This window comes from Molothrus ater, chromosome 2 (genome assembly GCF_012460135.2).
Source record: "Molothrus ater isolate BHLD 08-10-18 breed brown headed cowbird chromosome 2, BPBGC_Mater_1.1, whole genome shotgun sequence".
Taxonomy (NCBI): Eukaryota; Metazoa; Chordata; class Aves; order Passeriformes; family Icteridae; genus Molothrus; species Molothrus ater.
Genome location: NC_050479.2, coordinates 50,213,061 through 50,228,870, shown reverse-complemented (window position 1 = coordinate 50,228,870; position 15,810 = coordinate 50,213,061). Strand labels below are relative to the sequence as shown.

General features: G+C 40.9%; 1 protein-coding gene across 4 annotated transcripts in view; it reads right to left on the bottom strand.

Annotated features, from left to right (window-relative positions):
- Positions 1-9,433: 9,433 nt before the first annotated feature.
- Positions 9,434-15,810, bottom strand: part of TBC1D4 (TBC1 domain family member 4) — a 98,814-nt gene continuing 92,437 nt past the window's right edge. For all 4 annotated transcript variants that reach the window (XM_036393314.2, XM_036393332.2, XM_036393340.2 and 1 more), the window contains 3 exons: positions 15,189-15,358; positions 13,304-13,480; positions 9,434-11,674 (listed from right to left, as the gene is read on the bottom strand). In XM_036393314.2, coding sequence (XP_036249207.1) covers positions 11,447-11,674; positions 13,304-13,480; positions 15,189-15,358 — 575 coding nt within the window. In that variant the 3' untranslated portion in view covers positions 9,434-11,446. The remainder of the gene's footprint in view (positions 11,675-13,303; positions 13,481-15,188; positions 15,359-15,810) is intronic.

Below are 15,810 nucleotides of genomic sequence, written 5' to 3'. Positions count from 1 at the left end.
GTGATAGAGACAAATTAAAAACAACAGTTTTGACTGTTTCCTATCAAGTTCTCTCACAGTCAAGGGTTTTACAAAAAGAGCACGAGATGCTTTTATCACTGTCATCAAGTACTCCATAGTGCAAGACTACTGACAACTATCAGAAATGACCATATTTTTCAGTCTTTTTTTTTTCCTCCTATTTATTTATTTTTACTAGTAGTACAGCCTGTAGAACTTCACACTCCAGTGAGAGCACTGCACAGTCTTCATCTGGGAAACACTGGTGTCCTGTTTGATATGTCTTCCAGGACCCACAGGTATGCTCCCTCGATTCTGTTTTTTGCCACCCCCATCCATTTTCTTAAAGAAAGGTTGCTCTCTTCTCTCAAAGCTTAATGTTCCCAGCAGCCTCCTGCCTGTTTCCCATATTGACAAGGGCCCTCCCTAAGACTTCTCCTTGAGCCCTCAGTACCTAGGCTCCTTTTCCTTAGAGCCACATTCCTGCTTCACAGCCCTATCTCAGCCATCATCAGAGGGCTGCAAAGAGCTGGTGAAAGAGCAGGGGAAAGTTGAGGAGTGTTCCTCAAGCCCTAAAGAGCCCACTTTGCCTTGGCTGCCCACACTCCTCTGTGGAGCTTGCTCTGCTGCTGCTCCACCACCACCCACACCTGCCCCTTCACTTCAGGTTTCAGGGCTGTAGCAGAAGGAGCAGGGGGCTGGAGGCAGACAGGGAGGGCACATCTACATGGTCTTGTTTTCTCTGAAGTTTACATCACATCTCAGTTGCCTGGCTCATCTCTGTCTCAGCCTGATGCCCTGCTCCTCTATCCCTCCCTGCCACAGCTGTGGTGAACCTTACCCTCTGTGAGCTACCTGGCTTCCTTCTGTCTTTCCCTCCAGTGTGCAGAGCGCAGAGAAAATAAGCTTTTAGTGCAGGCTGTGGTCAGGAAAGAATTGAGTGAAACAGTTACTTTTACTGACATTTCTTTATTCCCATGGCTGTTAGGGGCAAAACTGAATTAGGGGATAGGATTGGTGATCACATCATCTCTGCACTGTGGTTAAAGGGCTGCGAACCCTGCTGAGAAACTGGTGATCTTCTTTTTCCTCCCATCTATACCTAATGCATTTCTATCTAATTGCTCTGACATTTACCTAGTGGAGATCAGATGTAGGATTTAGATGAGAGAATATGTTTCAATGAATGTAACAATTAGATTATGTAAATGAGAAGAGTGCTTAAATACTTAGGTAGCAGACTTTGCAGAAAGCTCAACATCCCAAACCTTTGCAAGCTCAGTTAATCCTACATGGTTTAATAGCCATGACTATGTGTGGCTTTTCATGTGAAGGTGAAGGGAGTAATAAAAGCTTCTGTAAAAGGATGACTAAAGGAAGCTACTCTCAGTACACAAGTTTTATTGGCCCTGCAAAATCAAAGAAATATGCTACACATCCTTGATTCCTCTGTAATGAAATTATATTTTTCATTTACATGCTCAGACCAATGTATATTCTGACATTAAAGAAAAAATAAAAGTTCAACAATCAGACTGTAAGGGTGCTGTTACACCTTGAGGGTTATAAAAAAGCTAATGCCAAGGAGGTTGTGTGCTCTAACTGCCTGACTTGGCATTTGGATTTTCTGAAAACAAGAGTTCCCCTTCACCTGCAGGTCAGAGGCCAAGCCAAAGAGATGCAGGGATTTTGTGCACTGGATCTTTGTTCAGAAGCTCACCTCTTCCTTTTCATGACTACAGAAGTTTTAAGTGAACTTTCTCTTTGGGAAGAGGAAAATGTTTTCAGTGTTACAGTAACTGTGTTTGTGGCAAAACTTCATGTGTGACTTGGTTCCTGTGGGAAAGGAACCCTGTTTGTGGGGAGCAGTGATTGTGGGTGCCATCAGTGTGCTTTAGGGCTACAAAGGATTTTGTTGGTAGGTTCTTTCTCCTCCCTACATCCTTACTGTGAAAGGGCAGTAAACATTCTAGCTTGACATGTTTACAGCTTGGAGAGGGTTGCTGGCAGAGCTCTAGCCAGATTTCCCAACCCAGTTTGTGACTCCAGACCTTATGGGGACAGGCACCTCCAGCAGGCAAAGAAAAGTGGCATGGGTTTCTTCTCACATGCCTAATGCAATCCCAGCCCTCATCCTCTCCTGCAGTATGTGTTCCCTCCTTCTCTTCTGTTTCTCCTTTTCCTTCCCTGCCTCTGGGCTGTTACACTTTTAGTTGTATTTGAAGTGGTTTGCTGCTATGCACACACTATGGATGGTGATAGAGCACACATTTATTTTATGACAGATACATGGAAGCAGGCTCTAAACTCCAGTATGCTCTCTCTACTTGAGGCAGCAGCAGGAGCAAATCCTTCTCCTTCACCTTTCCCTGCATCCCAGGCAGCAGCAAATCCTCCTTCACCTTTCACTCCAGCTCCAGGCAAAGTTTTATTGCTATTCATTTTCCTATTCCACACAGGATGGACTACATTTTATTTCTGTGTTCAGAGGTTTACACTGAGACTCTCTTCAGACTCAGAGTCCCCTAAGATGAGGGGAAAGAAAAGGAAGAAAATAAAAAGAATTATAAACCCTCCTGAAACTACTAGCTCGGATGACATTGCAGTTGAAGAACAGCAGTTTTGGCATGTGTGGAGAGACAGTGACAGCATCACACTCCCTCTTCTCATTTTCCTGCCCTCCCCAATGTGGTGACTAGAGATCCTAATTTTGGAGTCTGAGAGCAAGAATGGACTGGAAAGTCCTATCAGGACTGAAGCTCATGCAGGGGAGGGAGCACACTCAAAGGAGCAGAGGATTTGCCACAGCCTCGATAGCCTGAGGGTTCATGTTTTGTTTAATAGCATGTTCATTATAATTTCCCTCAAAGCATGTCAGAAATGGGGGGGGCAGGGGGGTGGGAGGGTCAGTACTTGAGATCCTTTGAGGGTTCAGTCCTGCTCATGATTTAAGTATAAGAATAAACAAAGAGGCTGTGGAAGCTGTCCGTGTTATGTTTCTGCTGCTGGAATTTTTTCCAAGATGCATTTTTGACCAGAAACCATGATTTTTGTTTCCTTAACAGTTGTGCTAACCATTAGGCTATTATATAGAGGCTGTGAAAAGAAGTGCTGCACCTATACTTTTCTTGCTAGTATTTGCAGTGGATGGGAGAGAAGGAAGGAGTAAATATTTTAGGACTCATCATAGACAGAATAAGGTGGACATCAAAATTAGATGAGTAAGATTTGCTCTTTGGAGGTGTCTCTGAAAAGTCACTGTCACCCAAAAAGCTTGATGAAGGTTAAATCAAATCATCCCACCTCTACAGGCACATATAATACAGTTGTACATTTGCCTAAACTGACCATAATTACTCTGAGCTGATGCTGCTCTTCTCAACTCTTTGATTTAATAGTAAATTTTTGGGACAGTGTGCATCTTTTGCCATCTTACGAGATTTGTGTTGTAGCATCTCTCTAGGCTCTGTTACATCACAAATAAATATAGTTTCCTAAATCAAGGGTTCTTCTCTTAGCAGCTTTGCACCAGTTGAGTGCTTTGGCTCTCTAGGATGCTGTGATCATTTCAGGTGGTGCTAGGAAAAATATATACTTTTTGTAAGGGGTAAGTAGGACAAATGTCAAGAGACCAGAATTCCTCAAAAACTGATGTGGTATCATGATTTGGTATAAACAAACTGCTATAAAAGAATAAGTGTTTGTCACATCTCCTTTATGATTTCCTACCGTTATTCCATTTCTTCCTGCCCTTCCACACACAACCACTTTACACATCTCCATCCCCCTCAGCTAAAGTTTCCTTCAGGGCTGTTTAGTTACATTAGGCTGTCTTCCATTGAGAGACAGCTAGAAATAAAAAACCTAACACCTTCATTTACTAGGGGTGTTACCAAGATCCAAACCCCTGGACCTTTTAATGAAACATCCTCCAGCATTGCTTATGCACAATTTCTGCAGGAGCATGCACACTAACCCCCAAGGAACAGCCAGACAAGGCTCTCTGCCTTTCCACAAAGGATGGAAAGCAATGTTACTGTCCATTGAGCTGATGAAAATACAATTTTTAGGAAAACACGATCTTGAATGCTATGTTTTTCCAGCAGGTTGAGGTTGGTAAGAACATCACCCATAAGTCAAGGAAATGGTCAGAAGGGTCACTCTTTGTGAAGAATGCAAACAGGACTACAGTGGCTACACATGTGGGGGCCAGCTGGCCTAAAGGGAAAAAAAGATCCCATCCTCCTGCCAAGGATATAAACTACTAAATGCAGTTATGCCACTGTGAGCAGTTTAGTGGCTCAGCATTCCTTGTTTTCCTTCCCATTTAGAGTAGGAATGATATAGCTTTTACTTGTCTAGGGCAAAACATGATAAAATTATGTTCTTTCAAAAGAACAGCTGCCTTTCCTCCTTCCACAACATGCAATTCCAAGAGTCAGTGCAAAAATACCCATTTCAGCCTATCAAAGCCCTCTGAAGTTTTCAGGATCACTGCAGTGGAAGAGGACACAAAGGTCACACATTTTGGTCAGGATGATGGCTTGACAATGCATCCAGCCTCAATAGCTGTGACTGCTCAGCAGGCAGAGGGCTGCAGGGAATCACTGCTCCCAGAACTGTGTAACCCCATGCCTGCTACCAGGACCCCAGGCTATGCAGTACAGAGGCATATTGGTCACTGAATTTTTAAGACACTCTCTCCCTCTCCAAAGCCTTAAGCACTGCTGAAGTTAAAGCTGTTCCTAATTATATCTTAAATAAACATGTGACATCAAAAAATTACTCTATAGATTCTCCCTCATCTATATTTACTCAGGCATAATAGCAGCTGCCTACACGATTTTTGTCTTGCTAATGCACAGCAATAATCATAGAACCACCCACAGCCCATCTATTTTGGTAGAGTGCAGAAATAGACATTAAACCTATAAATGTCAGAACATGCCTTCGTTTCAGATGTTAGTATTATTTAAATTAGCACTTGAATGATGTTTCCACAACGTGATAGCTTTTCAAATGATGGTATATTATTGCACATGAAGTGCACTAGCCCTGCTTTAAGCACCTTCAACCCATTAGGCCCATCTATAATTTGGTGCTTTTAGAAAAGCAAACGCATTGTAGAAGAGCTGAGGTCTTTTTTGCTTGTGCCCAGTGGTCCCCAGGGAATTGCTGATGCCATCATTACCTGAGCATGGCTTGAACATGGGGCTCTGGTTGGGAGGTAAACATGACTTGTGCTTGGTGTCCAGATGCATTTGGGAACAGCTGTGTCTGGGTGGTTGGAACATCACATTATCTGAACATTTCAGGGCGAGCACAGTGCTCACTATGAAAGCAATGCCCTTGGAGGGAAAATGTGTTAACTGGAAAATGGAAGCAGCTAATCATGTTTTCTCTGTAGATCTAGGAAAATTAGGAGCAAATCCCCCACCTTCCTTTTAATCACTAAAACCAGTAAGATAATTAAAAGAAAACCAGGAAAAAAGAACTGATTAGTTGAGATTTAGTAGACATGGGGAAGCTCATTCTAAGGAAGCCTTGTTTTAAAAATAAAAAAAAACAGGTTAAGTGTGAAATCAGACAGCAGTTAGACCAGATCAACTCAATGCTGCTTTCAAGAAACACAAATTCTGCTCACAGTGGAAAAGATGACACCTGGGATCAGATTGATGAGAAAAATATATGCCTGTTCAAGGGTGAAGTGCTTCCATAATTCTCTTACATGAGAGCGAAGATTAAACACTGCAAGACATTGATTTCTGAGAAAGCCCTGTATGTCATTTAGTAAGTCCTCTCATTATAATAAAGTCTTTGACCACGAACATCACACTTATTACAAACAGCATGCAAATAGAGCATCATGCTTCATCAGACAGAGGGCCAAGTTCATACTCCTCTCTAAAGTAAGGGCCACAGCAAGCACCAAAGTGTCACACACACACGAGCTGCGTGTACAAAACCAACAGTGACACCTTGTGGGCAATAGTCAAGCACAAAGCTAATAACTCCGATTTCTTCCAAACATCAACTTTAGGAGATTGATCATTAAAAAAAAAAAAATGAAGGCATATGATCTTTTGCAGCACTGGGGGGGGAAAAACCCCCACCTCTTACTGGAGAGGATAATGCAGACAGCCCAGCAGCTCCACACAGAACTAGTCCTGTATCCTGTAGGAGCAGTACCAAAGGAGTCCTGCCTGGCACTGGGGACCTGCCCACAGCAGCAGTTTGAATTGGAATCAGGTGTGCACAAAGGACATCTCACCCATCATCCTGCTTTCTGCAATTTGGTTTGCATCCCAGTGCTGTCCCAGCATGTAACACTAAACTACAAGAGAACATTCGGGAGCATGAACCGCACTGAACAAACGAGCACACAGAGCACAGGCTTGGCCTCACCTGCAGCAAGGAGCCCAAACATGCAGCATGGAGTGATGGCCAGCCAGCCCAGAGCCTCCACAGGCTGCTCTGGTGTTTAACAAGCCAGGCTTTGGTGTCACTGTGGTGTTACTGTGGCTGCTTCTGGGCTCCAGCCAGCCTGGATCTGCACCTCACACTGTCCCCAGGGTGCCTCTAGTCCCCATGTCTGCTGCTGGTATCAAACTAGGAGGAGCTGTGCGCTTCCTCAAGGGTAAAAGGACATCTGGATAGACTACAGAGCTGGGCAATCACTGACTGAATGAAATTTAACAAGTGCTGTATTGTCTAGCTAGCATGGGGCAATTCTGGTCATATGTACAGACTGGGGGATGAGAGGCTACAGAGCAGTCGTGCAGAAAGTGATCTATGGGTTTGATGGCAAGTTCAATTTGAGCCAGCAGCAGCCATGACAGCAAAAGGGACAACCATGCTCTGGGGTGCAACAGGCACAGAACACTTTCCCCCAGCAAGTTCCAGCAAGAAATCATGTATGGTACTTGTGTCATCTCTCAGTACACATTCTCATCAAAAATAAAACCTATATAATAAAAACCTTCTTACTTTCCTTTATCAGAGTGAAGACTTGAGTAAGTTGCAATTTGAGCACAGAAACAGTCTAGACAGTCCAGAAGTTTTTTTAATGGTAAGACTACAAACAACAATTCCCAAGCCTCTTGTTAAAGGCGGCTGTTGAGCAAGAGCTCTGAGGAGAACAGTTAAGGACTGGAAGACTTCTCAACTCAAAGAAAACACCAACAGAACATTTTGGTAAAGGAGCACTGCCAGCTGCTTCCTTTGGTCCACAGTTAAGGTCAACATTAAAGTAAAACCAAACAGACCAAGTGCCAATCTGTGCAGATTCTACAAGACAGCAAGCCAGTCAGCACACAACCTGTCAGCTGCTCAAGGCACACCATAATCTTTGCTTCACTGCCCAGCTTTTTAGTCTTACTGCATAGCTCAACACACTTTGAGAAAGAGTGAGCTAATATGTTAAACTTTAGGCATATAAACTCTCTCTTGGACACTGGAGCAAGGATATAGCTAAACATTGGGTATGCCTTTTTTTGAAAAGAGCATTAAATTTTGTTTTATCTAGTCACTAGAAAGACTGAGGAAGGAAAAGTACAGGTTAAATTCAAGAGCCAACACTGACAGTAAAAGATGAAGCACAGAAATACAGAATCAACTACAGTTCTTCTAAAGGATGGTATAGCCTGGCATAAATCTTGAGATGTTACAGCCTGCACATGCCTGTCAACACCCATCTATGACTACAAAGACTGACTGGACAATCACTGTTAACACTGCCTGGGGTTATTCACCTCAGCACAGAAAATACCTATGTAGTTTCAGGTTTAGATTAAGTGCCCGGATGCAGACCCTCTGGATCACAGTAGTAATACCAAATTCTTGGATAAACTGCTGAAATTCTTTTAAATGTTACAAATTGTTCAGCTTTCTTGTAGTGATACTGAGCTTAGAAGTGTCATGTTGAAGAGGGCACAATCAAACCACTTAAGATTAACTAGATTTGTGATTTCAAGTAAGGCTGGTTTTCTGTAAAATCTGATTATTTTAAAATGAAAGTGAACAAATGCAACTTTCAGGCACCTTAAATACACAATTGTCTTTTATGGAGAGAAATAAATACTCTACTTTGTAGGAGAAGAAAAAAATCCCGACCAAACAACTTTCTGGCCAGGTTTTCCATCCATCAAAGAAGGGAATACCAGTCTCCTACATTAGCCCTGCTTACCAGACTTATTTCAGCTCTATTCCTACTAGTGATACTCTTCACTTACCAGCCAGTTTGCAAGCTAGGACATATGTGTTCCCAGACTTCAAAAAAAGCCCTCTCCCAGCAGAAAGCAGTCTGAGTCACCTGTTCCTGAAAACAGCAGATACTTTTCCCTCAAGAGTTAGTTCTCCAGAAGCTGAGAGCAAAAACTGAGTGCTCTGTTGGGCTTAGCTCAGAGAGAACAATAGCTTTGTTCTGAAAACTTTTTTCAGAACATCAGAAAAACAAGATATAGAAATAGAAAAACAATTTTTATGATCCCAGGAAATGCCCCTTCTCCCAAGCAATTATCTTTGCAGCTCTGCCTCTGGCCCACTGCACCTTAAGACATCCCTCCTCACAAGCTGCACAAAACAATTGTAAAGCTGTGTTGCCATCTTATTGCAAAATTCCCATACCTTCTTGGTGATTTCTCATGAGCAGCTCCTTGCAGCACCGACTCCTTTGTCTTCACAGCACAGCCAACAAACTCCATCTCTCTCCTCACCCAGCTAACCCACTCTTTTGTAGCACTCTTCTTCTTATTGGACACAGCTGTGGCCTATTCAGGGCAGGGCCTGTTCCTAATCTTTGGTGATTAGCACAGCTGCAACTCCTCAGGGGTGAGACTACCTTCTGCACTATTCTCTTACATTCTATCCCTCCACAAAGCTGTCTATACCAAGCACACATCCAGTTCAGTCCTCTAGATGATCTTGCTAGTTACTCATCAGAAGATGGTCTGGAGGATACCTGCTTGAGTGAAGACTTCAAGCTCCATGGCCTAGAGATGCTCAGTTACAAGGCACTCTTGGGTTCAGCACACAAACATTATCAGAAGTGTCCTGATGTCATGAGGCACTTACCCCACTGTGGTTCTACTTCTGTAGTTTATTACCAGGTGTTGTTTCACCCTCCTCCCCCTTCAAAGCTAGATACACAAAGTTCATCAAATTACTATTCTCAACATGCATATATACTAACTGAACTGCCACAGAAAAAAATACCTTTAAAAATTTCATTTTCAGTTAAGAACAATGTAAGATTATTCTCCCCAAGAAGAATATCTATCCTTGTACTCTGTGTACTTTTACAAATCCTGCAGGTTTTCTTCCCCACAACTAGAAACTAAAGCCGGATCCTTTTCATATTTCATGTGAATGATACTATTGAGAATGAGATTGGTACTTGAAGGGTAGAAAAATAAAACTAGCCAGAGGCTATGGGAAATGCAGCAATGACATTTATTGGAATTTCTCCAGGCATTACATGAAAAAAAATTTAAAGTGAAACAGAATAAAGCTCATTCAGTGCATCTTTAAAAAAAAGATGTATCTGAATAATCTTGGTTCTTTGTAAGAGATGCTGCTGCAGTTCCTGGGATTAGATTTTTATGTACACATCAGCTAAAACTCACTCTGAACCGAACTGCAAAGAACTGCTTTTTCACTTGGCATTTTCCCATTTAGTACAATACGACATTCTTGAAATATCTAGACAGATTCCACATAATTTTATACACAGTGTTAAGACCTTTCACCCCAAATGTAAAAAGAGAGACTGTTAAGTAAATCAGTATCTTTAATCAAATAAAACACCATGGAAATAAAAAAAACAACAACAAAAAACCCAGGAGAGCCGAAGCCCCTGAGTTCCACAGCAGTGTGCAGCAAGTAAGCATTGTTGTTCCTCACTTTTATGGTAACATAAAGCATAATACTTAGAAAGCAGTGATATTCAGTCCTTGCTTTCGAAATTGGACAATCTGATGTGAAGACACTGCTGGATTTGGCACTTTGCTTAATTGGTTTTCTTACTAAAAAGAATAAGTGTTTCCTGAAATACAGTATAAACAGGAAGGGGTAACGTGAGCCACTGTAAAATGCAATTAAGGGTTCAGACATGCACTCCAAAATACTTGTCTATTTCACATTTGTCTAAGCTTTCTCAAAAATTCCACTCAAAAACATTTTCAAATCTATATGCAACTTTTTATATCTCTATAAACATAATTTCTCCCTTGAAATGATCAGAGTTTATCCCACCTTTTGTCCAGAACACACAAATTCATGACTTTTGTTTTAATAAAAAGACCACAAAGTAGTATTAAAACAGGAATAGCCTGGAAAGTGTTATTAAAACTGTGCCTGTACTTCAGGATCCCCTTTGAAATGTATAGCCACTGTATATGTGAAAACTGAAAGGTACATAATATCTGAGACTTGCTTGGTCCTCTCTTGTGCACTCACACTTAACTTCCTGCAACCCACCTCAATTTTCTTCTCAAACAAAATTTAAAACAGCTTTCTGCATCCCAATACAATTAGACAAGGCTTCTTTCAGCATTTCTTTGGTTAAATGAGAGCCCCTGACACACCTAACTCTTACACAGGCAAGTCTCCCGTGGAAAATTAACATCAGGAAAATCCCATCCCACTGTTGTGCTTCCTTTTTGTCCACCAGCCATCACCACCAAGCCCAGGGCAGGTGGAAGCAAACAGGCCAGGAAGGAAGCGGCAGTCACTGCTAGCTCTTGCCTTTGCAGACACGATTCCTTAGCTCTGGGCAATGGAGGCGGAGCTATGATGCGATGCTTGCTCATTTCCAGTTCCAACATGCACCTGGAATTGCGCTGCTGACCGCTGCAGCCCAGGCAGCGGGTGGCACTACAGCTCCTTCTGTGCAAACCATGTCATGATACTGGTTCTGCTTATTGGTCTGTGCTCACAATGTCAGTAGAACTAAAAGAGAGGCACGCATGAGTTCACACAGGTTTTCCACAGAAGATGTGAAACATGCTGCTCTTTGGAGGGAAAATTACATTCTCTTTTCTTTTTTCTTCAAGTATTATTCAACATATTCAATATACATATATATAAAGACACATTATCCTCATTTCACTACAAGACAAGCACATCCAAAATGAATTTGCAGATCACCATTATCTTTGTCTTCTCCAATTTCTCCTTTCCTTTAGGTCAACTCTAAATATACATCTACTCATCATAATTACATGTGAGAATCCTTTATTTCCCCCTTGTGATTTATTTACATAATCATAAAAAAATTTATAGCCTGAATTTGCATTCTGACACTTGAAGGCCCATCTGTAGCTATGAGTGTCCCAGCACTATTTTTGGGTAATACCACTGCCTATTGCTAAGTAGCTATTGAAAGCAGCATACTCATTTTTTCATTCCCTTTTTGTTTTTGAAGAAACGCTGCCTAGAAAACCCTGGTTTATGGCTTACTCCATATTTTATTATTTGGGTTGTAGTTTACTTCCTTCAGGAGCAGTTCACAGTCAGACAACACTTCTGCTGGCAAGTACTTCACTATCTGCTCAAGAGTCTTTTGATATGTTATCTTCTCCTGTTCCAGGGACTGAATTACAGTCTTCATTTTGTTCTCTCGTGTCAAAACAGTCTCCAGGCTGGCTTCCAGACTCTGAATTTTAGCGTGAGCAACCTGCAAACAATAACATTATCATAAATTGATACATTCTGAATAGTTTTCTTTTAATATTATGATATTATTATATAGTATCATAATATTAAAATTATGATGTTTTTACATAACTACTTCTAAAGACATCTGTGTAGGCAGACAATACAAGGAATGCATACTGTGTATCAAAAACAAAATCTCCTCATAGTGACCAGATCAATCTGAAGAATTTCTCCAAGCTTTACAGAGGGAAGGAGACATACAAATTGTAGCAAGCAAGGGACAGCTGAGAGTAACAAGGAACTGGAGCCAGAGGGAGAAAATGGAAATCAGCAGCTGAAGTAGCACTGGAAGACACGCACTGTCTGAACAAGGGGAACCCTCTGTGATAAAGTAAGTTAGGATGAAGAGACTGGAGGGAAGAGAAACTCAACATTAAGTTTAGAAGCAGACTGTGTTCCCTATTCTCCAATTAAAGATCTACAGCCTCCTCTGATTAGTCAAAGAAACCCTGGACCACAGCAGCAGCAGTTCGCTCTGTGGGTATTGGAAGAATTCTGACTGCTCCTAGGAAAGGGTATAAGCAAAGGAATGAAGAAGTTATGCAAACAAAAAGGTGAAGAGGTTAAGCACTGAGAAAGATGCATTATTGCAGAGCACTCTGAAAGAGCAGGAAAGCTTTCATAGAGCCTTTCAAATTATTGAGCCACTCAATATTTCTATGCCTTCTCAGCCACTCAATTATTCTATGCCTTTGGTGCATTTTCAGAACAGGCCTAAAAGCCACAGCTGCAGTAAATAAATAAAGAAAAATAAGAAAGAAAAATCAGTAATAGTAAAAAGTTCAAGTGATTCCTGTTTTCAGTATCAAAAGAACAAAGCACCCTTAGCCTGTAAACACAAAAATAATGAGGACTTGATCTGCCCTTTTTTCCTACCATTTTTCTGTTTCAGAAGCTCAAAGTGCTTTCTGAGCTCTTTGCAATGCTTGTTCAAATTAACAAATATAGCAAGAAATAGCCTGATGATGAAAAAAACAAGACTTTCTCTTTCAAGAAAATGCAAGACAATACAACATATTGCAACTGAAACAAATCTTGGCCAAGCTATGAGACAAAGGGAAAATAGTGAAGGAGGAAGGGCTTTTTTAAAGCACAACTTGACCAGGAAAAGTCTGGTAGGCTTTCAGATGTAATCAGGTCTGCTAGGAGAGACCTCACCTTCCAAAGTAGGACTATGAGCTTCAGCAGAAGGAAACAAAACAACACTGCCTAAAAAGGCCTGGACTAAAGAAGTCTGCTGTACTATGGATTATTTCTTAAACCTTTCCAACAGGGAAGCAGAGAGATGAAGGGACAGAGAACTCACTTTTCAGAAAGATAAGCAAATTTTGCCAACAGATTTTATGGCAGATAAGGGTAGAGAGATTTCAAGAAAAAATAAATCTAAATCAAGGAGAAGTCCAAGGAATGACAAAGGAGTTAGAAGTATGCCTAGCAGAAGTGAATCATTGTAATTAAGAGAACTGCTCAACTCCACAAGGTCTTGCAGTAAGAAGACTTCTCACATACACTTAAAACAATACTTTTTCCTCTATTGGCTGAATCACAGAAATGATTTCACCATGAGCTTGTAGCCTAAGTCGTTTACCTGTAGCTTCTCCAACAAATCCATGTTTTGCCTCTTCAGATGATTGTTTGCCCTCTCCAGCTTCTCCAGAGGTTCACCTTCGTCACAGGGGCTCACATTTTCCTGCAGTTCATCCTGAAGAACGTGGTACTCTACTTCATAGGCATGGAGCTGTTTTGAAATATCCATCTCAAACACCTGCCGTGAGAGAAATGACCATTTTTAATTACAGTAGGGAGGACTTATTCCATGTGAATGTTTGACTAAGAGTCAACTCTCCTTGATTAATGCTTTTCCTGTTCCCTTCAAAAAAGTATTTTAAGGTGATGTCTACAGTAAGAGCATTATAACAGAGTTGTAGCCATAATAAATCATAGACTTCAAAATAAATTGGATCATGCCTTGCACAATTACCAATACCATATCTTACTACGAGATGTATCATCAGAAAAGTCTTATGCAATCCAAGAATTTTATAATATGACAAAGTTTTATTGACTGTTGCTCAGGAATATTAAGAAGTTCAAGACATAATTTTTAAATCTGGGATTCATCAGATCTCTTTCTTCAAAACTGGATCCCTTGACTCCAAGAGCTCATTTACAGACTTCTGTAAAAACATTCTTCATGGTTACAGTTTCCATGTGCTCTATCCCTGCATGATGCCTGCTACTTTCTTATTGGGATACATCAGGGACAAAGCATTGTGAAGACCACAGGACTGAGTTTCTAAGAGTGAGCAATACAACAATGGGACATAAGACCCTGATCTGTTTACAAATCTAGTTACAGCCTCTCAGCTTCAGAAAATTATCAAAGATTTTAGACAAGGATTGGAAGGATGTCTATAGTGACATCAATTTTCTGTTCCTTATCCTAGAGATCACAAACATTCCACCAACACAAGACACACACAGATTCCCTGACAAAACAAGTCCTGTATTACTTTCACTGTTCTATTGTATTTAAATGAGATAAAACTTCAAATTATGTTGTGTTCAAGCTCAGTAAGTACCATTTTCCTCTGCATAGCTACCTGATCAATCATCTGTGCATTACAGATCTGCATAATATCAACATTTTTCTTTCATTTCCCATTATAAGGGGATGGTCCTGGGAACTGTAAGACTGGGCCAAACAACTGCCCCCTGCAGCCAGGCTAGGTAGCAGCACAGGATACAGGCAGAGGATGCAGATGTGGAAGGCTGCTCAGCATGAGAGCACACCCAGGCCAGCTGAGCTGAGCTGCCCTGCATGTAACCACAATTCAGCTCTGCAGGCATCATAACCCATTCTTACTCTATCAGACCTGGCTTTGCACAAAGCCATTTCTACCCTGCCCACAACAGCAGAGCTGCTCTGCAGCCCATGCAGAGCACTGAACAGATTTCATGTCTACAAGTATTAAAAATGTTAAACTACCATCTCTATTATTCCCAGAATCAATGAGTTGTGAAAGTCACCAAAGTGTCTGACACAGGTTTAGCATGGCAATGACTGTCAATGAAATGAGGAAATCAAGATTTACATTGTCTAAAAATGAATTCTTATCTAACAGCACCTGAAAGAGTCAAACCTGAACAAGCCACAGGAATGCACAAGTGTTTACTCCACTGCTGCACATGGACATGGTTTTCTAGAGCTCTTCTGTTATCTCTGAACTCCCACCTGAAGGGGGAGCGCTGATTGCAGTTTCACAATTAAGTGCTAGACAGGCTCACTCTCAATCTGCAGCTTCAATGCAGAAGAAATTAAGTTACAGATATGAAGATTCCAGCCACTGACAGTATTTCTCAAGAAGCTTAACATATCTTCTTCTGTGAAGACTTTTGCCTATAGTGTAGGCATTGTTCTTTTAAAGTAAACTAAATACAGGGGAAAAAAGTAAAGAGAAAAACATCCTTACCTGAGTAATAATTTTTTCCATTTGAGGTTTAGTCATATCTGGAATAGTGGTTTTAAGATAATCAACAATGTTCTCAAAACTCTCACATCCCATTATAGATGTTTCTTGACTGCTAAGTAGGCTCAGTGCTACTTTAAATATTACTTCTGTTCCTTGAAGAAAAATAATGTCTAAAAGAGAAAATAATTTAAAAATATTTTAATTTTGAAAATGGGAGCTAGAGTCACTGGATTAATACATATATTTACTGGGATGTTCTTTGTAATCAATCACAGTGCAGATGTATTCAGCTCAGAAGTGCAATCTGTCTTATTTCAACATGAGGATAAAGCATGAATTTTCTTTCATCCTACAGACATGAGAGAGCATTAAGGAAAATACTGCATGGTTATTATGTCTGTAGCAGTTATCTGCAATAAGCATTTCATCACTGAATGCCAGAGACTTTATCCAACTGCTACCTGGTTTTAAGTGCTCCTGTGACTGAAAAGCAGTTGGGGGTAGATCACAACACAACTCTTTTCTAGGCAGAAGCTAGTCCTTAAAAAAAAAAATTTGATTCCATAACCAGTTATATTATTTTCAAAATTCATAGTAGTGCTCTTACTGACTATAATCTAAG